Raw genomic sequence first — 27,586 nt, forward strand, 5'->3', positions numbered from 1 at the left:
GTTAAACTGAAGTTCCCCCAATTTAGGAAATCTCATTTACATCATAAAGTACATTCACACTGCAGGATGACTTAATGGGGCAGCAGGATGGCACAGTGGCAGCTCTGTTGCCTCACAAAATGAGACAAGGGTTCATGTCCAGGGCCCTCGAATGTGTGGAGTTTGCATGTTCTCTCTGTGTCTGCATGGTTTTCTCTTGGTGCTCCAGTTTCCTCTCACCGTCCAAATGAAACCTGCATGTTTCAGTAAGTAAATACATATCAAGAGGAAAGCAATGCATAAGACCTGACACTCATCTGTTCCAAACAGCACCACCAAGCTCCTTGAGAGCTCCTTTGTAATGACTACTGTCCTTCTCTCTGCCCTTTGAAAATAAACCCTGTGTGATAGCTTTAATTAACAAGAGAATAACAAAAAATTATATAATACTTAAGAGATTATTACTCCATGTACATTCAAATATCATAGAATGATAATTCATACATTGGTTGCATATTCCATCCATCCATTATTCAACCCGTTATATCCTAACTACAGGGTCACAGGGATCTGCTGGAGCCAATCTCAACCAACACAGGACACAAGGCAGGAAACAAACTCTGAGCAGGGTGCCAGCCCACTGCAGGACGCACTCACGAGGGTCAATATACTGTAGGTTCGCCAGTGCACCTAACCTGCATGTCTTTGGACTGTGGGAGGAAACCAGAGTAAACCCATGCAGACACGGGGAGAACATGCAAACTCCACGTAGGGAGGACCTGGTCAGCGAACCCGAGTCTCGTTTCTGCGAGGCAGCAGCTCGACCCACTGTGCCACTCACGGATGCATATTCTAATTATTTAAATGAATAAATCATTAACAATAAAAAATGTTGCTTGCTTCTGCAGTGTTGTAGTTTTTGAGCAATTGAAATTGGGAGCAAAAAAGGTGCCCCCATGCTTTAGGGGTGTTTCAGCAAAAGAAGTGAAAAGTTTTTTTCCAACTTTTCAGCTCTGAGAAGCACTATAAGTTACCATGAGTAAGATCTATATAAGTGTACTGTTCAATATGCAGTTGAGAACTGGACACTTTGACACATAGAAGAGACTGATGTCAGTGGCATGAAATGATGTGTTATTAAGCACAAATTCTAGGGAAACTGCGCTTGATAAAATGTTACATAAAGACTGTGATTAAAAATCCTGTTTACTCCCTTGAGTAGCCTCAGAAGGTTTTAAGAGATGTTCCAGCAAGAGATACATGGCTCCAACAGTGTTGAAGGAAGCAGAGATTAGTTTCCTAGGTTCAAATGTTGACAAAGGCAATTTACAACAGCCAGACATATTAGTGGCATGAATTGTCCTCTGGCTAGAAAGATTAAATCAGGAAGGCTGAGGGTAAATAGATAGGCAGATCCAACATTAGGAATCTTATTTAAAAAACACAAGTCACAGACATCAGAGAGGCAAGAAGGCTGCACACACCACATTCATCTGGGGATGTTCTTAGTATATATCAACTAGTAAGTGATCACAATGGCGGTGAACATATACAACAACTGGAAGTTTCCACCATAAAAGACAGACAGATAGATAGATAGATAGATAGATAGATAGATAGATAGATAGATAGATAGATAGAACTGTATTTGTCCCCAGGGGAAAATTTGGCTTTTATAGAAGCTCAATAAATAAAAACCATAAACACCCTCTGAAATATACACCGGAATGACTAAAAAGAAAGAAATCCTTTGACTTAATAAAAGATAAAAAGACCAGTTACAGTGAGGCATAATAAATTTGTATTGCTGTTGGTATGATGGAGCTCCAGTAATTTATTGACACACTTCTGCTGATTAATTCATTTTGCTGAAAATATTAAATGTGAATGTGTCAGAGGTTGACCAATTCAGCTATGTTAATGTAGGAAAAGTAGTAGGAAAATATCTTGCAAAAACTGTCCTGACTGTTTTCCCCGTTATCGTTTATGGCTCCCTTTCTGCCTGATACCACTCACTAAACATCTGTTTGAGACTCTAAAATAAAATGTAGTCTGTCTGGTCGATTAGCTGAAATGCAGCCTTTGATAAATACTAGTAACTGGAGATTGTACTACCTGACATCTGCAGGTAACCTATAAATGTATAATTTGTGAATTTTCCCTAAAGGATAATTTGATTACTATCTATCTATCTATCTATCTATCTATCTATCTATCTATCTATCTATCTATACTCAGCAAAAAAAGAGACGTCCCTTTTTCAGGACTGTGTATTTCAACAATAATGTTTTAAAAATCCAAATAACTTTACAGATCTTCATTGTAAAGGGTTTAAACAATGTTTTCCATGCATGTTCAATTACCCATAATCAATTAATTAACATGCACCTGTGGAATGGTCGTTAAGACCTTAACAGCTTACAGAAAGTAGGCATTTAAGGTCACAGTTCTAAAAACGCAGGACACTAAAGAGACTTGTCTACCGACTGTGAAAAACACCCAAAGAAAGATGCCCAGGGTCCCTGCTCATCTGCGTGAACGTGCATTAGGCATGCTGCAGGGAGGCATGAGGACTGCTGATGTGGCTAGGGCAGGGGTCCTCAATCACGGTCCTGGAGAGCCGCAGTGGCTGCAGGTTTTTGCTCCAACCCAGTTGCTTAATAAAAAGCACTTATTGCTAAAGTAACACTTCTGCTTCACTTTAGTGATTTTGAGCCCTTATTGCTTAATTTTGTCTTAAACAGCTATTTTAATTGCTCCTTATTATCAATAACATGCAAATGACAAGAGAGAGCAGCATTTCTACATTTAGCTTATTTACATTTACACCTGTGTGTATTTATCTGCACTATTGGGTTTAATTAAATACTTGGAAGAAAAATGAAGAGAAAAAAGTGAAGGACTGAGAATTACTCGTCCATTTTAGCCTTCAAATCATTTGCATGATAGAAAGGGAAAGAAAATCTAGGATATGAGAATGACCTGACATAGCAGAGTTAATTTAATTTCATAGCTTGTTAGTGCTTTATTGGCAAGAATTGCTTTCTAATTAAGCAACCAGGTCAGAACAAAAACCTGCAGCCACTGCGGCTCTCCAGGACTGGGATTGAGGACCCCTGGGCTAGGGCAATAAATCGCCATGTCCGCACTGTGAGACGCCTAAGACAGCGCTACAGGGAGACAGGAAGGACAGCTGATCATCCTCGCAGTGGAAGACCACGTGTAACAACACCTGCACAGGATCGGTACATCCGAATATCACACCTGCGTGACAGGTACAGGATGGCCACAACAACTGCCCGAGTCACACCAGGAACACACAATCCCTCCATCAGTGCTCAGACTGTCCACAATAGGCTGAGAGAGGCTGGACTGAGGGCTTGTAGGCCTGTTGTAAGGCAGGTCCTTACCAGACATCACCAGCAACAATGCCGCCTATGGGCACAAACCCACCTTCGCTGGACCAGACAGGAGTGGCAAAAAGTGCTCTTCAATGATGAGTCACGGTTTTGTCTCACCAGGGGTGATGGACGGATTTGTGTTTATCGTCGAAGGAATTGAGCACGTCTGGGACCTGTTGGATCGCAGGGTGAGGGCTAGGGCCATTCCCCCCAGAATTGTCCAGGAACTTGCAGGTGCCTTGGTGGAAAAGTGGGGTAACATCTCACAGCAAGAACTGACAAATCTGGTCCAGTCCATGAGGAGGAGATGCACTGTAGTACTTCAACAGCTGGTGGCCACACCAGATACTGACTGGTACTTTTGATTTTGAGCCTCCCTTCATTCAGGGACACATTGTGAAACATTTTTAGTTTATGTCTTATGGTGTTAACTCTTTTACTGTTCATACAAATATTTACACATTTAAGTTTACTGAAAGTAAAAACAGTTGAAAGTCAGAGGACGTTTCTTTTTTTGCTGAGTATATCTATCTATCTATCACAAATTGCCTTGATTTGTTTCTAATGGTGCAGGAGATTGCTGATGTGTTGCATGTTGGGCAGACATGCAACTACAAATTTCAACATACTCTATATACATGAGAATACCTCTGCTATTACTACTTTAATGAATATCTTACAAGTTTCTTCTGCTACTATCTATATCTTTATAGCAGTGGGTATACATTATAAGGAAAGTGGTGTATAATATTGTTATGCTCAGCTGTTCTAAACAGCAGCATCTGTTTGTTCAGCCTACTCTCTCTATCTTTCTCTGTCCTTTGAAAGAAATGTGTGCCTCAGAAACACCACATAATAGCTTTCATTAATAAGACAAACATTATAGAATTCACGACAGATTATTAGTTCAGGAGCATTCAAAGGTTGCTAAATAATGTTTATATTGGTTGCAGGTTACAAATACTATCAATGCTAGATAGATATATAATGTTTCTTTACCTCTTTACAAATGATGTATTCATTGATTGTAGATCCCTTGGTACTACCTGATCTAAAGCTGAAGCCATTTATACAGTATATTGCAAGTGTTGTAAATATTAATTAATGAAAGTAACAAATGTTAATATAAATCGGCACCTTTGTGTCACTCTCAACAAAAAATGAATCAGCTATCAAAAGAACAAATCTGTCCCTACAATAGGAATCTAACATTTATGGGTTATTTATGGGTTTTAAATGCCAAATTGATCCATTCTTGAATAGTGCCTGCCATAGACGGATATGTACAGTACACACAGATAGATAGGCAGACAAACACATCACAGAAGAAATGGTCAAAATGTGTTTAGGAAGGCCATAAATGTACTGTACATCTATTGAAAAGCCAATGCTAAAATACCATCCCTGTTACAATATTATCTTCTCTGTATAGAGAACATAATAAAAATATAACAATTTACATTTTCTGCATGTTCCAGAAAGGTGACTGAACGTCCATGCATTTGCAATGCTAATCACAATGGAAAGTCTACAGCACAATAATGTGAAGACATGTTTACAGGGTCAGATGACAAGGAATTATACAATTTAATTCAAATTTCAGGGTAAAAGTCAAATCCACTTCTTGGTGTGTTATTTGCATTGGTATATTTCTGTTTTGTTTCTGCTTATTTAGACATTGCCCATACACAAATGTGCTTTGTATGCTTTTGTTACAGAGCCAACACTGTCTTCCTTTTCATTTCTCTTTACTAGGAGTAAGAGGTTAAAACAGAAAAGTAAAAAAAAGAAAAGAAGAATGGTGTGACACATTATACATCTGGAAAAGGGAACAACTTTACATTTTATTTGGAATTAGAAAAATAAGGTAAATATGTCTTCATTCAATATCATTGTTAGGTGAACTTTGTTGCTATCAGAAATCTTTTGTAGATTTGGACTTTGAGATTCTATTTAATGTCCCTTATTATGCTGATTATAATTTCTGCTCGGTCTTTCTTGTTTTGATCATGATGGATGTATAAATAACTACATTTGGATTTTTTTCTCACATTGGGTTCCCATTCTACACTGCAAAGGGGTCAGATATAATTGAAATTTGACAGCACTTATTATATGATGTTAGAATGATCGTCGGGCTTGGAGCATTCCAGAATTTTTTTAGAGAGTTTGTAATAGAACAGTCAGCTGAACAACATAGAGCTTGACTTGATCTGAATTCAAACACAGTATGTGAGGCAGAGGAGAAGCAAGCCAGTTTATTGAGATCAAAATAAATACTTAAGAGTGGAAATGTGGTTAGCCAAATTGGAGTCTGAATAGCATGTCTCAGTTTTGCTATAATGTAATGTTGAAAAGGTTAGAGTTAAAATAAATTTTGAAGAAATATGAAGAGTGTGCAATCTGCACTTCAGTGGTTATTAAGTTAGTTCAAGCATCTTTTTTGATATCCTTCACATTTAATTGTGGCTGTCTGCACGAGTGCCTCCTGCAATGGACTAGTGCTCTATCAAGGGCTGTCTCCTGTGCTGCCAGGTTCTCCACAATTGTGAAATGTGTTAAGTGGGTTTGAGAAGAAATCTCAGGTACATTAAATGTTCATGTTTATGTCTAGCAAAGAGTACTAAATTCCAAGAGTGGTGCTCTCTAAATAACTGTTCAAATGCTGTCAAGATAAATGACACTAAGGCACTAAACCATAGACCACAAGGTCTCCAGCACAGATGCATGGTGTGAACTTGAGCAAAACAAGAAACTTGAGCCCCTCCAGTAATAATTTGTGAATTTCCCCTTGGGATTGATTATCTATCTATCTATCTATCTATCTATCTATCTATCTATCTATCTATCTATCTATCTATCTATCTATCTATCTATCTATCTATCTATCTATCTATCTATCTATCTATCTATCTATCTATCTATCTATCTATCTATCTATCTAATAAGATTTAGGAAATTAATATACAGAAGAGCCGTAAGGCACCTACAAGTGTATGCATATGACTGACAGTTAAAGGCCTCCAATGCTGAATAACTGAGTAAAGCTCCACATAACCTAAATCATACATAATGATAATATACACACAGTTTTGTATTTATAAAGTGCCATTGTATTGTGTCAAGAAAAGAAATGTACTATGTTACAAAACATGTTAAAATAATTATGTTCACATATTAAAACATATTCTGTTAAAAGCATTATAGATTTTGTAGAACATGTGCTGCAATTGCAATTTAGGCTCCATGATAATCAGTAAAACAGCAAATCATATGTACTGTGATGGACTACACAATACACAATTACTTCCTACTTTGCATGTGGTGCTGCCAAGATAAACATTGGATAAGAGAATTCCAAAAAGTTTTATTTCCAGAACATTCAGTATTATGTAGTAATATTTGAATAGAATAAAAGTATAAAGGTTATTTCCATGCTGAAAAGGAAAGATAGTTAAAGATACAATGTTAGCTTTCATCAAGTGTGTAACTGAAAAGGGAAGAGCAGGTAGCATATAGGATGGAATAAAGCCAGAGCAGATGAAAGGAGAAAAACTGAGATTAGGTAAGAAAAAGCTGACATTAGAGAAGATAAAGGGAACAATTAAAAGGTTAGCCAGTTATTTAGACCTGGAGAAATATGTCAGCCCAGGGTAATAATGAGTTTAGCTTCTTCTCTTTTTCTTGGAAAAGTGTTTTTGAAGCACTGTGAAAGAACACAAACAGACAAATTAGTGTGGGTATGATCAAGGAACGTGAAGTGGTCTACAAAAGGCTTTGTTATGTCTTTGGTTTTAATGACTTGAACGAGCTCCCTGAAGCTGTCTGCTAGCTGCCTCCCTGTTTTAGATATGCAAATGACTGAACACTTCATACTAGAAATTAAGTAGGTAAGATTTTTAGAGAGATGTGAGGCCCATAGTGTAATGTTAGATTTACCAGATTAATGAGATACAAGGATATTATTGGTAAAGTAGTTGCAAGTGACAAAGCAGAACCTGTTACAGCGTGGCTCTCCTCTGTGAAATGAGCTGTGGACAAGAAGATTGAGTAGGTTAGGTGTTTGATAGATGGAGATCAAAGGAGGATTAGGAGAAAAGGCTCTTGTGGAAGGATCAGCCAGGAAAATTAGGAAAGTTTGTTTGGTGACAATTGTGGGAAAGAAAGAGTATTGGAATGGGGAGGACAAGCAGATTGCGGGTTTTATTATTGGGGTTCCTTTTAGAACAAATGTTAGAAGGTTTACTCCTGGCTTGACTGTGGGCCCTATCCACATTATGAGATAGCTATCATCTATCAATGAAGAAACTAATCATGTTGAATGCTTCATTACAGAAGTCAACCTCATCACTGCAGAGGCAGTGGATATAAGCAACTGCGAAATAAGCAGATACTTTTTAGTATGCCGGGAGGGAAGGAGCTGCAGAGAGGTAACGTTATGAGTCAGTGAGTGTGTAAGAGACAGAGGTTTTAAGTCCAGTAAAGATGATATATTGTAAAAAGTGAAATCTAAAAATAGGAGAGTGATGGTGGAAATGTCAACTGTCAAAGTGAGTGATGAATGGAATTTAATAAAATCGTTACTACCGTAGATTCTTGTAGCTAGCATCTAGAACAGGAGGTAGCACCAACACAGTCACCAATATGCCTTGCACTCAGGTCCAGTACAAAGTCCAGGTAGAAAAAAAGAAAAGCTGTCAACTCAGCCAACGAAGATATTTTCATAGCTAGTTTCCATTCTAGTACCCTTTGCAACTCCACTGGCCAAGGGGAAAAAAGTGAGATCTTCATTTTGAGGAATGACTGTGTACTAAAAGATAATTTTCATTTTAAAGATAAAGCAGACAGCACTGTGAAACCTAAAACTGTCAAACAACTGGACAGAATGGCTAATATCTTTTAAGTATGAAGGGAGACCTTCAACCAGTGAACTCATAAGGCTGTCAAGGAAATCTGTAATATGAGTAGCGGGACAGTTGCATGCAGAAACAATAGGGTGTCCAGGATTGTCTGGTTTGTGGATTTTGGGGAGAAGGTAAAACTGAGGTATCTGTGGGTTTTCAACAATGAGGTGGTTAGCATTGGGACGTAATTCTGTTTTATTTACGTGTAGAGAAATAGTAGAACTTACCTCCTGCTGGCAGATCCTGTGTGGAGGAAGACAGGCAGCCTTATTAGATATTGTAATATTGGAATGCTGCCAGTCACCAGACAAAGGTTCGAAATAATGTGTGTTCAAATAATAATGGGTAAAGATTTGGAAAATCATTTTAAACAGTGCTTGTTTTTATATTTATTAGGTTCACAATGAAGAAAGCCAGCGTGATTGTAATTTTCTGTCTGCGTTTTATTTTCCCAGAATTTAAGGTTTGTTTGTTTATCTTTTTTATGTTAAATAATACGTTACCAAAGACATGCAACTTTTAGTAATAAAAAAAGACTTTGAATAATAAATAGTAGTTTATTGTCAGTATATTTTTTCTGCTGTTCAGGCAAAGTTTTAATTAGTATTTCAAAATCTCTCAGAATGTTGGTCATTATCATTTAAGCTCATCTTCATCTACACATTACAGAATAATCTTTTTCACATTTAAACAATGGTAAATATGAATGTATAAAAGTAAATAGTACAAAATGATTTGTTTTAATATTAAATTAGACCAACAACATATTCTTGTGGTATATTTCAGATGTTTGGATCAAGATATTTTAATTAAGCAGACATAGAAGGTCTGCGGTGGGTTGGCACCCTGGCCAGGCTTGGTTCCTGCCTTGTGCCCTGTGTTGGCTGGGATTGGCTCCAGCAGACCCCCGTGACCCTGTAGTTGGGATATAGCGGGTTGGAAAATGGATGGATAGGACATAGAAGGTGGTGTAGCCTTTAGCACACTGCCTCCCCACTGCAGGAGACCTGTCACTGTCTGTGTGTGTGTTTTTTTATTTGGAGATTCAGGTTTTCCTCCCACTTCCCAAAGACATGCCAGTTAGGCTGAGTGGCCACTCTGTCCTGGTGTGAGAGAGTGAATGACCTTGTGATGGAGTAAAGCCTCGTCCAGGGATGGTTCCTGCAATAGTCCCAGTATGGTGGGGATAGTCTCTGTCCTCCCATGGTCTTTAATAAAAAAAAACAAATGTGCTTTGAATGTTTATGTTGAATAATTATGTTGTGAACTGGAAATGTTTCAATATGTGTATTCTTACGTTCAAAGTGGTCATCTGACATTACCAACTTTTTTTTCACTCAGATCTATCCAGGCTTTCCTCCTGCAAGTAAGTCATATTTTTATGCTTTATTGATCAAATAACACAAATTGCAAAAGATAAATGAAAAATAAAGTACAATACATTCATGCTTTAGTAGCTGACAAAGTGCAGTATAAAAAGGTTAATCTGGCCATTTTCTTAACTGTTTAGTCCAATAAAGGGAATACGTGGGTTACAATTTTCTTAAATAATATAAATATGTATACACATTACAATAATATTCAAAACCACTAACTAGGCTACAACTGGGTGTTAAATAACCCTTTCTGTAGTTTTTATTTTCTCCTTATGCTTTATGTTTTAATAGCAACAAAACATAAAATAAAACTGAGTAGAATGACAATAGTTTAGAGCTTCTTTTAGACTGTAAGCGCCTCCTGCTGGATAGTCAGCTTACATTGTGTACCACAAACTGCATCACAAGTTGACTCCTGCTACAGTTCACAAAGTAACATTTAAATTCTAGACATTTTACTGTTTTCCCTTAACTTTTTGGAATCTTGTTCAAAAAATGGTTGTGAACAATTCCTCGCTTTACTAAACAAAAACACATTTCTGCTTCCAGTGGGAAGACCCTCTGCACTTTTTTAGTTTTATTCCCATTCCTTTTTGTGTTCATTCATGTGTCTTGTTAACAGCTAATAGTAAGCATGCTTATGAAATGTCTTTGTCATTTAAAGTTAAATTATAAATATTAATAGAAATATTTGGACATTTTAGCTGCTGCAACTGCTGCAACAACTTTATATTATGGAGAACTTATAGTGGAAGGAGAGGCAGCTGTTAATATTAGTAACTACCTGGTATTCAGTGCATACCCCATGAAGCTGAATGAAAGTATATCTATAGAAAGCATCAACATCACAACAGGTAAATACACTTTCTTACATCCTTAACAATTATAATGCTTAATATTATTTTATTATCTTTAGGTAATTTATGTTTTTGCTAATACCTACTGTAATAAGATTGTTGCATAGTGACTGCACCATGTCAGTCTTAATAATCTTCCAGCTACCTGTATATCAGAGTACAAACATTTTTCCAAAATAAACACCAACAAAACAATTATGTTTAGAGAAGCTTTGATGGTAACTCAAATTAAAAAATTTGAACTGTCCAAAATTTATGACCCGTATTTGGCCTTATCACTCACTTTACCTATTTCCTTTATTATAAGTATTTTAAGATCCTTTTAAGCCTTTTGATATACATTATATCCTGGTATGATGATATGTCTAAAGTTCATTGCATTTTAAACATTTGTTGTTGTTCTTATTGTATATTCCACAATTTCTTTTAACTTGTTGAGACTGCCTGTAGTCATCTGTTATATGCCGTGACACTGCTGTGGCTGTTTTAACCAATTAGATTGTGGATTACCAAAATCTATTCAACTGGAAAAATCACTAAATTTTCAAACTTAGTAAATTTAAATTCACAATCTTCTCCAGTTTACAGAGTTTGACTCTTCTGTCAGTATAGCCTAGAGTCATTCCTGAGTTTTTAGCAGGATTGCTTCTAGTATGTCCCTTAATTTCCAAAGTAACATCCCCCTTACTACTTAGCAGTACATCTTGGACTGGTCCTCACTTGAGTTTCTTCCTTTTTAACATCTGAAAGGAAACTGAACTCCCCTTCCAAATTTCTTCTTTTATGCTGGTCTTCCCACTTTGAGGCGGCCAATCCGGGTAGGCGCTTGGAACGTCTTGTCTCTCCGGCATGATGATCATCTTCCTCTGTTGTCAGAGGAGTGTCATAAACTCTGCATTTCAGTGGCAGCACCCTCTGAGGTGTGCAGACCTGGGACTGGCCAGATCTCTGTAGGTGGAAACACATTTTATTGGTCTGGTTGCACTGATCGGTGTCACACTCAGGGAGTAGCTGTTGCAGTGCAGATTGGCTCCTTCTGGTGGTGTCCGATGTTGCTCCTTTCAACAAGTGTATTATGAGACACAGATTAAAGCACTCCCTGGGTGCCTTGTTTATTGTCTCAGTCCAAACTCCGACTGCAGTGAGTGATGTCTCGGTGAGGAAAACATTTTATTTGCAATTTCACTCTGTGGTTGATGGGTTTAAACAGGATTACACTCCTCTGATCCTGGGCAACTTCAATGTGACCAATGGCACTGACAGGGCTGGCTCTGAGGATTGTGTCAGTACCCATGGGTCTGGCAACTGTGGTGGAAGAGGCTCCATTATCATTGGCTTTGCAAAAGGTCAAGGGCTGTGAATCGCTGGATCCTGGTTCCAGCATCCTGAGCTGCATCGTTGGACTTGGTATTCCAATACTGGTAGTGTGGTGAAGGAGATTGATCACATCCTCGTGGGTAGATGCTGAAGGCTCCAAAAGAACTGCAAAGTCTACAGAAGTGCGCAGTTTATGAATTCGGACCACAGACTTATTATTGCTACTCCAAATGTCCAGCTTAGGTCCAGTAGGCTACCACCTACTAGGAGAATGAGACTGGACTTGGCCTGACTCCAAGATCAGGCTATTTCCAATGAGTTTGCACCCAGTTTGTGTGTGGAACTTGCAGACTTGGGTGCAACTGCTGATCCTGACGTGATGTAGGAGACCTTCCATGACAAGACCTTGAAGGTTGCTGAGGGTTGTGTCGGTGTTACCGGTATTCCCAGAAGGAGGTGTTTCACCTCCCAGGGCACCCTGGATATCATCGAAAGGAGTCACAATGCACAGCTTGATGGCAACTCCAGTCTGTACTAGGAACTGAGAAGGACAGCTGCAAGGGCTCTGAGGGCAGATAAGAAGGCATTTGGTAGAGGAATCTGTGAGCCAATTACTCACCATCTATGGTCTAGTGACCCATATCCTGCTAACAGAGGAAACAAAGCATCCAAATCTGTTCCTCAGAGAGTTACAATCAGGGCGGGTGATAGAACGGTCCTTACAATTGTGACCCGCTGGGCTGGCTACTTTGAGCAGCTGTTTAAAGCCGATCCTCCGGTTAGGATGTTGGACATCTCTGGGTCCACGATTCTTGAGGCTGATCCTCCAATTAGCCATGAACCACCCAATCTTGCACAGGAGGTGAACCAGCTGATGACAGGGAAGGCTGCGAGGTCTGTGGTATCCAGAGTTAACTTCTCCAGGCTGGTGGTAAGGCTGTCCTTCTTGCATTGCAAGCAATCTTTGCTTCCATTTGGGAGTCTGCGTCATCCAAATTGACTGGAAAATGGGACTTGTGATCCCTATCTGGAAAGAGAAGGGTGATTGCCTGGATTGTAGCAACTACAAGAGGATAACACTGCTATTGGTGTTGGGTAGGGTCCTTGCTAGGGTCATTCTCAAGAAGTTTTACACCTAAAAATTTTACCATTGAGTGCAAATGTGAATAATGGCAGACTTTTTTTTGCAGCCTTTGTTGATTTTTGTATAGTGTTCGACTTAGTTGATCAAATTGCCCTTTGGGACATCCTGAGACTTTGTGGGATCCCCTCAAGGTTGCTAGATATCATGGTCAGCCTGTACATTAGTACTGTGAATGCTATGTAGAGTGGAGGTAGAACATCTGCATTTTTCCAAGTTAGTTCTGGGCTTTGTCAGGGGTGTGTTCTTGATCCTACTCTGTTCAATGCTTGCATGGACTGGGTGTTGGGCAGGGTCATGGGGTGCAGCGGCTCTGAGGCATCTGTTGATGATGAAAGATTCACTGATCTTGACTTAGCTGATGATGCTGTGATCTTCATGGAGTCAATGGAGACTCTGATCAGGACTCTTGAAAGATTTAGAGAGGAGTCTGAGTGCCTGGGATTGCAGTTTCCTGAAAAAAACCCAAGATCCAGGCCTTTAATGACCTCTTGAGCACAGCCATTAGCTGTGTGCCTATCTGCAGAGAGAATGTTTGACCTTCCTATGAAGTCGGTAGACTAACTGGGAGAACATGGGAGGTCATGAGGTCGCTTGAGAGTGGTATGTGGCACTGCCGATATCTTTGCAAAAGGATGAAGGTCCAAGTCTTTAGAGTAGTAGTAGTAGTTTATTTATATAGCGCCCTTCACAGACAAGAGGTCACAGAGCGCTGAACAGCAAATACAGAATAAATACAAACAGTTGAAGCAAAAACATAAACGAAAGCAGTAAAAGCAATAAATAAACAAACTGGAACTATTTTTAGCACTAATTAAAAGCTTGTTTCAAAAGAAATGTTTTTAGTTGTTTTTTAAAAGAATCAACAGACTCGACTCCATGCAGACCACAAGGCAGGCTGTTATATAGTCTTGGTACCACAGACTGAAAGGCACGATCCCCATGGGTTTTTAGCCGAGTGCGTGGGACAACTAGAAGGCCCTGTTGACCAGATCTTAGAGTCCGGCAAGCTGTATGGCATTGGAGCAGGCTGGTTAGGTACTCAGAGGCCTGTCCATGCAAAGCTCTGAAAGTGAGTACCAAAACTTTAAAATGAATTCTATAAAACACTGGGAGCCAGTGCAGTGTGTACAGAATGGGAGTGATATGATCACTCCGGCTAGCACGAGTTAGGAGCCTGGCAGCTGCATTTTGAACTAACTGAATGCGTGAGAGAGAGGACTTGCTCAAACTTGTAAAGAGAGCATTACAGTAATCAAGCTGTGAAGAAATAACAATGAACAAGCATCTCCAATTCTGATTTAGAAACAACATTTCTTAGTTTTGAAATATTTCTTAAATGAAAGAAACATGAGCGGCTGACTGACCTTACATATTCATCAAGTGTCAGGGACTGGTCAAAAATAACCCCAAGGTTACGTAGACTCGACTTAATAACAGTAGAGACAGAAGATAATTTTAAACTGATCTCAGAATGAAGAACAGGAGGAGCAACAATTAGTACCTCAGTTTTTCCTGAATTCAACTGCAGGTAATTACTAACCTGAGACAGACAATCAACTAAAGTGACCAAAGTATTAATTTGGTCAGGCTTAAATGAAAAATAGAGCTGTATATCATCTGCATATAGATGATACGAGATGTCTTTGAAAGAGTTAAGAATCTGTGATAAGGGAAGAATATATAAAGAGAAAAGTACAGGTCCAAGAACCAATCCCTGTGGCACTCCACATGTCAAAGGAACAGAGTCAGATGAAAAAGCAGCCACACCGACTGAGAAACTCCTATTTGACAAATAAGAGGAGAACCAGTCCAAAGCAGAGCCACAGACACCTAACAGCTCTAACCTATTAATTATGATCTGATGGTCCACCGTACCAAAAGCTGCGGTAAGATCTAACAGTATAAGTACAGAGCACCTGCCTGCATCAGCAGCAATTAAAAGATCATTAAAAACTTTTAGAAGAGCTGTTTCTGTAGAATGTCGCCTCCGAAAACCAGATTGAAAAGAACCAAAGAACCCCTGCTTTTCTAAGAAGGTACAAAGTTGCTGTTCAACCACCTTTTCCAAAACTTTGGCAATAAAAGGCAGTTTTGAAACTGGCCTGTAATTACTCAAAATAGAGGGATCAGAATTAGATTTTTTCAACAACGGTTGAATTACCGCATGTTTAAAATACGACGGGACCACACCAGATCTCAAGGAGCAGTTTATGATATTCAAAAGGCACGGACCAATAAAACTCAAAGATTTTAACATTAATGATGTTGGCAACAGGTCAGTAGTACATGATGAAGGTTTCATCTTCCTGAGCAAGTCAGAAAGATCCGAAAGTGAAACTTCTGAGAACACAAAAGACTCAGAACATAAGTGAGGGAGAGCACTAGGTAAGACAGCTGGAACAATATTAGCCCGAACAACATTAACCTTGTCAATAAAAAATCTAAGAAAATTATTACAGTCACTGTCAGAAAAAACCTGAGTAACAGATTGAGATGGAGAAATAATATTGTGAATAGTATCAAATAGCCCTTTGGATTACGCTTGTGAGTCTGAATGAGATTAGAAAAATATGCTGTTCTAGTATCCCTAACCAAAGAATTAAAAGAAGCAAGTAAATCCTTTAAGTATGAATGATGAACTTCTAGATTAGTAGACTTCCATGGGCGCTCCGCTTTTTGGCAGGAACGCCTAAGATTACGAATGGAGTCAGTCATTCAAGGAACTGTGTGGGTAACAGAACGCTGCCTGATCTTAAGAGGAGCGATCTTATTCAAAATATTAGTACAATGGTCATTAAAACATTGAACTGCTAACTCAACATTATCAATATTACTGCCGGCATCAGATGCCACAAATAAATCACCAAACTGATTGATCACTGATTCATTAATCAAACGAGTATGCCTAGAGTTAACACAAGGTGACAGCTCTAAATTTGAAGACAAGTCAAACAAAACACACTTATGATCACTAAAGGTTACATTACAAATTGTAACATCATTCAAGCCAACTCCATAAAAAAAAAACAAATCCAATGTATGTCCCCCACTATGGGTAGGGCCAACAACATGTTGTACAAAATTAAAAGAGTCTGTGATACACAGAAATTCAGAAGCCACACTACATAAAATATCATCCACATGGATGTTAAAGTCACCAAGCATTACTATTCTATCCAGCTTAATAATGGTAGATACAAACTTTTGAAAATCAGTAAGAAAAGGACTAATCGCACCAGGTGGACGATAAATTAAAATACAATATATTGGGGTTACACGCCCAACTTTAACAATCTGAAGTTCAAAAGTCTTATATGAAATGGTAGGAATAGAATGACATACAAATAACTTCTTAAAAACCATGGCGATCCCACCTCCACGGCCAGTGTGCTAATGAAAGAGCAGTCCTCAGGACACAACTCTATCAGATTAGTAAAATCAGAATCACGCTGCCAAGTCTCTATCAGGAATATGAAATCCAAATTATTACTAGTAAAAAAGTCATTCAAAATAAATGACTTGTTTGCAATAGAGCGTGCATTAATCAGTGCTACCTTAGCTGGCAGAGTCATAGAAACATCGGCCGTCAAATTAGTATTTCCTGGAATATGAGGGATAGCACAGAGAAGTCCGGGATTACTCCCTCGGCGAACTCTGCGTCTCGGACAGGGAGCGGGAAGCAACACATCAGGTAATCCCGGCAGAACAGGTCTCAAGCACGTCGGCCTTCTCAAATAATCCTTAGATAAAGATGGATGATCCACATCAGAAACACAGCGCCATATACGCCGAAACCTCGCATGCACACCTGCCCTTTTTCCACGTTTCCTCCGACGGGACTGCAGGTTGACGTTAACCAACAGAGAGGAAAAGCCGCTGAAAAACGTAGCATTCATAAACGGCGGAGGAAAAAAGTTATAGTTGTAATGCTTAGAGAAGTTTTCCATTGCTGATCTAATGTTGATCAATGAAATGCGATCGTACACGAATGACTAGTGCCACAAAATAAACAAAAAACACAAAAATATCCCACAACCTCAATGAGCGGGGCAAGACGAACGCAAAGACATAGCCTAACAGAGGCGCCATAGCATGAAATAAATTCCTGTCCTGTTTCCTGTTTTGCTCCATGTTTGCAAGACATGGACACTATCCAGTGACCTGAGACGAGGACTGGACTCCTTCTGTGCTGCATCTCTTTGGAGAATCCGTGGGTACTGCTGGTTTGACTTGGTGTCGAATGAACGGTTACTCATGGAGTCACAAATGAGACACATTACCTACATTGCGAGGGAGCACCAGTTATCGACCGTTATGACCATTACGTGTAGAATTTCTAAATGAAACCTGCTTAACTTTTGTAAGTAAGCTGTAAGGAATAAGCCTGCCAACTTTCAGCCATCTACCTACACGGGAAGTTGGAGAATTAGTGATGAGTGAGTGAGTGAGTGAGTGCTTTGCCTTTTATTAGTATAGATATATGTATATGTATTTATGTGTGTATATATATATGTATGTATGTATGTGTGTATATATATGTATGTGTGTGTGTGTGTATGTATATACATATATATATGTATGTGTGTATATATATACAGTATGTGTGTGTATGTATGTGTGTATATATGTAGATATGTATATATATGTATATATATGTGGATGTATGTAAGTATATATATATATATATATATATGTACTGTATATACTGGTGCATGCGCGCGAGAGACATGCACGCACGCACGCACGCACGCACACACGCGCACACACGCAAACGCACGCAGGCAGGCCGGCCCGCGCGCGCGAGAGACATGCACATGCACGCACACACACACACACACACACACACACACACACGCACGCACACGCACGCACGCACGCGAGAGAGACAGTCACACGCACGCCCGCCCACCACAGAGACAGACACGCACGCCCGCCCGCACACACACACACACAGGCCCGTGACAGAGTCAGACACACACATACACACACACACACACACAAGTGCATTCTTAGTTGTTTATTAGATTACGGATTTTTCAAATGTTCATTTTTTTCCCTGTGCTTAAAACTCATTAAAAAAGGTGTTTTTTGCGAGCAGGTCGTAAGGCTATAGCGCAAACTCTTGCAGTGTTAGTTTTCTCTGTTGTTCAAGGTTTTCTTAGTGTTATTCAATGTTTTTATATTTAGTTTACTATTACGCTGTGCATTCAATGGTATAATTAATTATATTTGTGCTTAAAATCTTAAAAAATATATATATTTACATACAGTTCATATGGTCTGGAATAGATTAATTTTATTTACATACAATCCTATGGGGGAAATTACTTCGGTTCCACCGAGGTTCCACTGTATTACTGTCTGACAAAATTACAGGCATTTTACGGAAATACAAACCAGTATTACTGAGAGAGAAAATTAAAGGCACACGATACAGTGACACATATTACAGCCACATACAAGGTCCCTTGCCATTTAATATAGACTGTTCCTACTAATGTTGATACACTACTGTTTTAGCGCCCGTTATTGTAACAGGCTTAATGTCAAGTGTATATATATATATGTGTATATGTACTGTATATATGTAGATATGTATGTATATGTGTATATGTATATATATGTTTATATGTGTGTGTGTATGTATATATATATATATATATATATATATATATATATATATATATATATATATATATATATATATATATATATATATATATATATATATATATAGCGACCTGGGGTCGAGTCTTGAAGTTTTTAAAGCCGATCGCTGCCGTGCACCTTTCCCAAGCTGTCGGCTAGCGGATTGCCAGCGTTAAACACGCAGCTGTACCCAGCTCTTTAAGTAACGAGCACTCATGTCCCATACACCGCACGACTACGAGTGTCTCGGCAGCACGCAGCTGTACCCAGCTTCTCAAGTAACGAGCACTCGTGTCCCATACACCGCACGACTCCGAGTGTCTCGGCATTAATTGCTTAGATAAAATCTTAGCAATGAATAACAGCTCTGTCCTGTTGTATCTCTTTATTCACAGATAGCCAGTAAACAAAGCTCGACATTATTGCACTGCCATGGTCAAGGTCATGCACGAAGACACATTTCACATAACCGGTACTTTTTACAAAATAAATAACCCCGGACGGCGATGACCCAAACCCACCCAACTAACTGAACACAAACACAACAATTATTTACAAGTTAAGACATTAATAAATACAACAGGAAAAACATTATAAAAGCAGTGAACGTACAACCTTCCCACAATGCATCACTCCGGCAGCGCTGACTGCCGGGTCGCTACAATATATATGACAGCAACACTCATAACAGTGACAAAACAATTACATTGACAATCATGTTACGTTATTTTTAAAATGTTTCCTTTTCTTTTTCATTACTTCTTTAACACACTACTTCTCCACTGCGAAGCGCGGGTATTTTGCTAGTATTATATTAAAGTCACTTGGTTTTTTGATCGGAAAAAAAGGGAAACATCTGTTTAAGATTTATTTGTGTTATTTTCCATAAATTTTCCCTTTTTTTCCCGGGCTGACTCTTTCCTGATGAGTTGGTTATAACTGCCCCATGCTTAAGACTTAAAACCCTGCTCTGTATTTATCACCTGTGAGCTGCTCCTATGTACATGAAATATCTGGGTGACAAGAAAAAAAATAGTTGCCGTTGAACCAGGTTTGGACTCCATGTGAGGCTTATGGAATATGCAGCCCCATATCTCTTTATATATAAAATCCAACGTCTGTCTGTCCACTTTTCACGAGAGAACTACTTAACAGGTTTTTTTTCTATAATTTGCTTGAACATTCCGGTTGATTTTGTGACTTCTCTCATTGCGCTATGTATCATTGTTCAGTTGCAGGAGTGATTTATTTGCGCGAATCCGAAAGACACGCACCGGGCCGAGGGCAGGGGGTGGACCTTCCTGACTCATGCGCCAGCCTTGGCATGTATCTTATAGCCACTTAGCTAGCAAACAAGAGAACTACTTAACAGATTTTTTTTCTATAATTTGCTCAAACATTCCGGTTGATTTTGCAACTTCTCTCATAGTGCTAATCGCTTGCATTAGCGATATATTTATGCTAATCCAAGGCAGAGGCTGCGGGCTGAGGAAAAGGGGAAGCATGATGTCAGGAGTAGGGAGCCAAGCTGGGTGCTCCTTTCCATTCTATTTTACTACTACACGGGCAGAGCTACATGGGGGGAGGGCTAGTAAACAATCAAGTGAAGCAATGAGCTTTAGAAAATTGATGTATTTTTCTTCTCTTTTCATTGAATAAACATCACAGAGTTACTTTGGTGACCTCATTTAACTAATATGCTTCCTACATTTATGGTATAATTTTCTGTTTTTCAGATTGCACCATCTATGGAAGCATTTTATCTTGTAGATGTATGCCAGGTTTCATTTGGAGGGGCCCTATGTGCCAGACACAGCAACAATGCTGTTCTTTACAGTCAACCTGCAATTTTTCAACATCTGACACACCATCATGTCTACCAAAAAACACAGGTGGGTTCTTTTTGCAGATGTGGATGTCACAATAAATAAGTGAGAGATGAACAAAATGTAAAGCATAAATGGTATCTCAGAAGGACTGAAAAATAAACTGTACTTAAATAAAATATTAAGAGAACAGAAGGGAATAAAATTAGAGGAACTGGTAGACCTTAGCAGGTCCATAATACTAATAACTGAAAAGAGAACAAATGCACAGTTCAGTTCAGTCACTTCTGCTGAATTATCTGGGAGCTCATGGGACACTATGGAGAACAGTTTAAGGGTGATGTTAACCTGCAAAATTCGCAAAAAGGGGTTTTCGAAATGAATATACTGGGTTTGTTGGAGACCTTACTCTCCAAATATTTCCTGAAAATTCACAATGCAGCTGGCTTTGACCTTTTTCCCAATGCCCCAGGATGTTGTGTGAAGTCAACGTACTTTAACATCACAGAGCTATAGTAACCATGTTTAATGGGGATGCGGATATGCAATTTCACTACACAGTCAGTACTAAAGCTGGATATGCACCCCAATTGTGTTAAAAAATTACATTATTTTCATTTGAGGGGTACATGACCATAATGAGAATTTTATGAAAATTAGTTATTGAACATTTTGTCTTAACTGTTAGATTAAGCCTGTTATGCTCCTCAATATGTAGCACAGATCGGATAGGGACAATGACAGCCCCCCAAAGCATATAATGCTGATCTCTTTCATCACAGCCTCCGTGGGTGCATTTAGTTGGAATAACAGGAGCTTGGGACATGCAAACAGAGATAAAGGACTTGGGCTATTGTGGACTCGGATTGTAACTTTATCTAAAGGAGGCATGGTGGGGCTGTGTTCGGCACTGCTGCTTCACAACTCAGGTCACATTTTTAGCCACAATAATCAGCCTAGCATAGACGGCAGAGACTTCCCTAGCCCTCAGACCCTTGTACTTATAATTCTCATACAGAATGCTTGATGGACTTTAAATATAAAGAAGTTCTTACAAATACTCATCCTTCCTTTCACTGCATCCTCTTATTCCAAATACAGGGCTGAAAAGCAGCAGAGAATCTGCCAGTAACATTAAGTGTAAGACGGGAACAAACCTTGCATGGACACTGGTTCAACTGCAGGAAACCCTTGCCAAAAAGCCAAACCCATACGTCTATAGACTATTGGAGTATGTGGAGAAAAATCACACAAAATTACCGTATATACTCACGTATAAGTCAGGTTCAGAAACCAGAAAAATCTATGCTAAAATCAGACCCCGACTTATACGCCCGTTCAACAATGCAACACTTAATTTTATTTTTTACATCTTCTTGCCTCCTTCAATCTCACATCAGTTTCTCAGACACATCAAATTTTATTGCAGCAGCGCAGTTACCAATTTCTTTCGCTATTTCAATGACGTTTAATTTAAAACCAGCTTCGTATTTTCTTCTGATGGAGCGCTCCATCGTAGATAAGGGATGCTTTTAACAAGGTGTTTGACAGTGTGAGATACAAAAAACACAAAACAGTGCATACATCGCTTCGGAATAGTTTGGGTATTGTGGTCATGTATGCACAACAGAGAGTGTGAAAGAAAGATGTTAAGAGCATGCGCTGATACAGCGCATTGCTGCACCCACATAGAAAAAAAAAGCAGTGATGACGAGTAATGAGACGTAGGCCTGAATATAGAGTCATTGGGCAGCTGGTTGATACTGTGGCTCATTGAAATGCCACACCCAATCCACAACACAGAATGCAAGAATGACAACAGAGAAAGGTGTGCTGACAAACAAGGAGATTGTCAAACACTCATACTGTAACTTCTGCTTATATGCAGACATTATTTTTATATCCTAAAATCAATTTTTAGTTAAGGAACACTACTTTCAAAGATAGATTGGAGATGTGCTTACTGTGGGGCATTCTTTTTTTCATACTAAAAGTGTGTTGTTCCAAAATGGAAATGTTCAGTTTACTCTACGTAAAATACCTTTGTTTGAGGTCTAGAAGTGCACATATTTCCTAGTAAGAGACAAAACAACTCACTGATTGTGAAACTGGTAGGCATAAAACCCTGCTGCCACAATGGGACTGAACTTGACATTCACTGATCTTGTTAGTCAGGTCCTAACAGCAACTGCTAAAAAGTCATAGCAGGCCGCAGCTGTGTAACTGTGGGATAGCATTTAGGTTTTTTTTTAAAACTATAGTCTGTATTTCCATACATTAATATAACTTAGTTGCAGTGACCTTTTAACATGATAGCTTTAATTAATTGATGTTAAAGTCATTATTTGATGTTTTTACTGTTATTAAAATTATATTACAGTGACTATGGTTGGATCTCTGACTTTAAATGAAAACTTCGTAACAGATTATGACAACCCAACTTCACCTGTTTATCAGAATACATCAAAGGCTATAATACAAAAGGTACACAAGTTATATATGATCATTATCTACAGTATCTATCTATCTATCTATCTATCTATCTATCTATCTATCTATCTATCTATCTATCTATCTATCCACAATAAGGTTTTTTGTTATTGTCGTTTATTTAAAGGTTTATATTATTAGCTTTAAAGTAATCAATGATGACATAGGATATTCCTGCCCTGGATTCTGATGCACGTTTGCAAAAAATAATTGTCTAAATAGTTGCTTTTCAGTAGAAAAACACCTAGTTTAACTGGTATCATCCAACCAAATACAGTATCCTGTAAGTCAGTGTCTGTATGCCAAAGGTAAAATAGAAGCTAGACGTGTCACTGATGGTTTACTCTTCTCAGATGCTGCTGCTTTATATCTGTGTCAAGATCTGGGGGAAACTGAGCGCATTTACATATGTATTTGATTATTTTCTGGGGCGTTTTGACATTTTTTTTCTCTCATTACCATTCTTGTTCTGGTGCCTGGATCTGAAAACGAAAGTCACTGAAAGTGCATCTGGTGGCATCTTGCTAATGACACTGCAGTTATTTCATTATGCAGATTGTCTTGTTTAGGCACTGTCGCCATTTATTTATAAAATTAGGATCTTTTTCATATCAGGGAGAGGATCTGAACAATAACCTAGAGTTTTAACTAGGAAAAGCATATACAGTACAAGGGTCTAATGATCCTTAATCAGACAGCAACATTCTGATTTTTTTGTGGTCTGGAAAGTGGTTTTCTATTTGTTAAGACGCAATAGTTTGGAGTGAATTTTTGGCGTTTGGTAAAGTTTGAAATTTTTCATTCCAACTTTGTCTAGCTGAAATATTTCTTAACCTTTGTTACTTAATTGTTAATTAGAGATCTAGCAACAGGTTTTTCTACTCTGCTAGTTCTTTACAGCATTTTCTAAAAGTTTTAGCATTTATTAGCAGAGATATTTCTGGGCAGTACACTTGTTACAAATATTGTCCTGCAGTTCTTCTGATCTTTGTTCAAATCCCAGTTTAGCTGTGTTTCTTCCCATGTCTCCATGGTTTGTCCTGTTACGTGCTAATGACATGTGCATGATTAATGACTCAACATTAAATGTAAGTGGTGGGTGAGCTATGGGTAGAGTCTGTCATTCCCATGATCCTGTTATCCAGAAACAGAAGAGAATGCTCATTACATTTGTTTATTTTTTAATTAATTAATTAATTAATGTATTTATTGATGGCTTCACAACACTCTTTCCAGACGTTCGATTGATATAGTTACAGTTAAACAACATTGTTCAATGTAGCTATTCTTTCACTCTTGCACCTAGAAAAACCCTTCTGTATTATACCTGGAGCTAGCCTGGATGAAGTAAGTTTCTACTACTAAATATTTGAGCACAGAATTGTGCTTGTTTTATCCGCACTGACTTTGACTTTCTCATTTAACAATTTACTGCAGTAGGACTTTACCCACATAAGGTATAAGCTTTTCATACTTCTGAGGGTATTTTTCATTTATATTGATTTTATTTGTAATTTTAATAACTTGTGCTCCATGTTTGCTGTTTACTCCAAGGGGCGCATTCATTCCATTTATGGCGTCCTCTCCCCCAAGTCAAGCAGTGCTTCTGTCTTAGACAGCTGTGATCCAGCATTAGTGAATAGCCTTCTGGGCAATTTCATCTTAAGGATCCCACTACTGAACATATGCCATATGCATGCTGCCACCCTACACATGATAGAAGCCACCTAGTTGCAATACAATTTCATTGCATGTGGTATGTACAGACCACACCAACTCACACAGAGTCAATTTAGAATTATGGAAGGAAGACCAGAGTACTTGGTTCCAGTGCAGACACAGAGTTATTTACATTGATAAAAGGATATTAAATGGCATACTGTAGATGCAAATAGGTTTATGGGGTATTAATGGTAGTTATAGCTCAGATTGATACAAAGAGGTACAGCAAGCCAAAACCAAAATATAATGCAAAATCAGAAAAAAGAGCAAATCCAAAAAGAAAATTTCTATTTAACTATTGTCATAGCTCACTTTATATGTTTATATCAAATGAGTTTTCTAAAAACCCGCACCCACAGGGACCATAATTCCCAGCAGGCAGCAGGAGAGCCCAGGGACTAATGGGAGGACAGCATTATCAGCATGAACAAAATTTTGCACCAGGCAAAAAAATATCTCTACTAAGACCAAAAGTATAATGTTTTCTTCTCAATTAAGCTGGATAACAATTTCATCATCTTGCTGGATTGCAGCTTTTGTCATTTTGTATGTCATTTTGTCTCATCTTGGGTTGTGTTTAGCCATGTTGAATTTTTAAAAGACATTTTTTTCTCCTTTTATTTTGATCTCCACCCTTTTCTGAGAAATATACAGTACTTGTCCAAAAGGGGTGTATTATGTTGGCAAAATCCTAAAGAGCGATGTTTCTTTCAGCCACCTAAAAAACATTTAAAATTCCGAAGCAACCTTTTTAGTAAGTTCCGCATGTGAAACTGCACACAAGAATAAGGACATTTTGTGAAACTCTACATGAAAAAAAAAAAACAGCTGTTTTAATCACTACTTCTTATTATTTTACATTGATTTATTATTCATAAGAATCCTATGAGACTGGGCTGCCAAACAAGGAGAGTGGTAACCTGCTCTGTGTTTGTCAGAGATGTTGATAGGAATTTCATTGCACTGTGACATGACAAAAATTCTGAAATGAAGTGATGACACTACGTTTTTTTATCAAAGCAAAACCTTACATTTTGGAAACAGCCAAGGTTGTCATACCCTTACATATTGTTTCTAAGTGCAATAAAGATAAGCCATGATGAAAGAGAGTTAAATTCTGAGTCACTGTTGAGAATATGGTAGAAAGATGACAGCATTAGTACCTTTCACTGATTCTTAATCATAGACATTTATTCAACTCCATTTTATGATGAAAATAAGTTTAGTCTTCGATGCCAATAGAGCATCATGATCTATAGCATTTTTAAATCAACTGAATGAATCATCTTTATAACATATCAAATACTGCTACTGGTGCTGTCTGTGAAATCCACACTACTATGAATGCTTTCCACAGTCATTGGATTCAATTATTCAACAAGAGATCCAGTTTATTAATGTGTGATTAAACATCTGTTTGTGAAAACACAAAGAACTTGCATTAATGGTTCCAACACAAAAAGTTACCACAATTATGGAATCTAGTCATCCGCAAAAAACAATAAATTCTTGACTCATGAGAGTAGAGTACCTGATAGAGAGCTAGTGTGGATGATGGGTGGGACACTGGCATTTCAGTCAAAACTGACAAAAGGGTCAACATTTAAAAACACACACAAATATTTACTTTCTCAACTTAACATATTATACAGACCTACCTGGGCACAGCCAGGTACTTTAGCTAGTGAAAAAATAAAGTACAAAAAATGAATAATTCTGCACAAAAAATAAATATAATGAAATCCAACAAGCCTCTAAAGAACTGGTAACACACAGCGTAAATGTAAATCTCACAAGAATTATAATGATCTAGGATTCAAACCCACCCTACAGGAGCCATGAGGCAGCTATCATTTGATTTACTAATACACAAAATCAACAATGAAATGTACACTATGGACTTTACTTCAGTTTCTGTATGTTATAAACGTTATATATAAAAAGATGATTGTTTCAGTCTTCACCTCTAACTCGCAGTGTGACTCTTAGCAGTTAAATTATCCCAATGTACTACCAGTGTATATTAAAAATGAATATGTTGTACTGTATATAAAGTTATGGATTATAAAGCAAAAGAGAAAGAGAGAGAGGGGCACGAGACTACAAAAAAACAGTATCTCCCGTGATCAAAAGGTTCAAAGAAAAAGACTCTTCTGAGTCAATGCTCCATCTTACTCAGTCGTGGGTCCATAAAAAATGCCCATCTCTGGTGATGGCCTGGGTTTTCTATCAGAAGGGACAAGGCTTCCTAAGTTGGTGCGGAAGCGTGGTCGTTCATCTTTCAGCTAGTTTGTTAGTGGCAGTGGCCCTCTTGACTCAAAGTGGACTTCAGGAGCTGTCATTACTGTTCCACAGGTTGTTCTTGGCTGAGGATGAAAAAGGAAGGTATATAATCATGTAAGATACAGTGCAACCTCTAAATCCTGTAAGAGATACACATTTCTCAAACATGTGATTATATCTCTCTATTATAAAAAAAAATCTTGGGACGAGACCTTTTTTCCTGCAATGAGACGTGATCTTTTGAAGAGAGACCGAGAGACACTTTCACGTCCCACGAACTGGTGACTTTTGCAAGGCATGCCCTACTTACAACTATTTTCAAACATGACCACGGTCATCTAACCTCTCAGTTGTTGGAATGCTCTCAACTCTTATAAATCTTATTCGCTCTAGTTGATACATCAATGACTAAGCGAAAAAGAAAGAGCAGCGTGGTGAAAAGAGACCCTAAAGCATTGGAGAGAAAAGAATGCAAAAAAGAAAGCAAAAAAGAAAGAAAAAAAAACTATGCCAAATTCTGAGAGATTTAACCACAGCCGGGTCTGGAAAAACACAAAGTAGAACGTTGTAAACAATTTAAAAATGGCGCGATGCACATGCATAGCAGGTTAGAGATAATGGAAGTAGGACAATTCGAA

General features: G+C 38.3%; 1 protein-coding gene across 2 annotated transcripts in view; it reads left to right on the forward strand.

Annotated features, from left to right (window-relative positions):
• The window catches only part of LOC120526090 (adhesion G protein-coupled receptor F5-like), a 97,947-nt gene that overhangs the window by 4,092 nt on the left and 66,269 nt on the right, over positions 1-27,586 (forward strand). Inside the window, exons 2-7 of one of the 2 annotated variants that reach the window (XM_039748987.1) lie at positions 5,136-5,247; positions 8,681-8,747; positions 9,626-9,650; positions 10,365-10,514; positions 20,364-20,519; positions 22,834-22,937. In XM_039748987.1, coding sequence (XP_039604921.1) covers positions 8,688-8,747; positions 9,626-9,650; positions 10,365-10,514; positions 20,364-20,519; positions 22,834-22,937 — 495 coding nt within the window. In that variant the 5' untranslated portion in view covers positions 5,136-5,247; positions 8,681-8,687. Of the gene's footprint in view, positions 1-5,088; positions 5,248-8,680; positions 8,748-9,625; positions 9,651-10,364; positions 10,515-20,363; positions 20,520-22,833; positions 22,938-27,586 lie in introns of those variants that run through there. The other variant, XM_039748986.1, reaches the window with a different exon arrangement.

Source organism: Polypterus senegalus, chromosome 3 (genome assembly GCF_016835505.1).
Source record: "Polypterus senegalus isolate Bchr_013 chromosome 3, ASM1683550v1, whole genome shotgun sequence".
Classification (NCBI taxonomy): Eukaryota; Metazoa; Chordata; class Cladistia; order Polypteriformes; family Polypteridae; genus Polypterus; species Polypterus senegalus.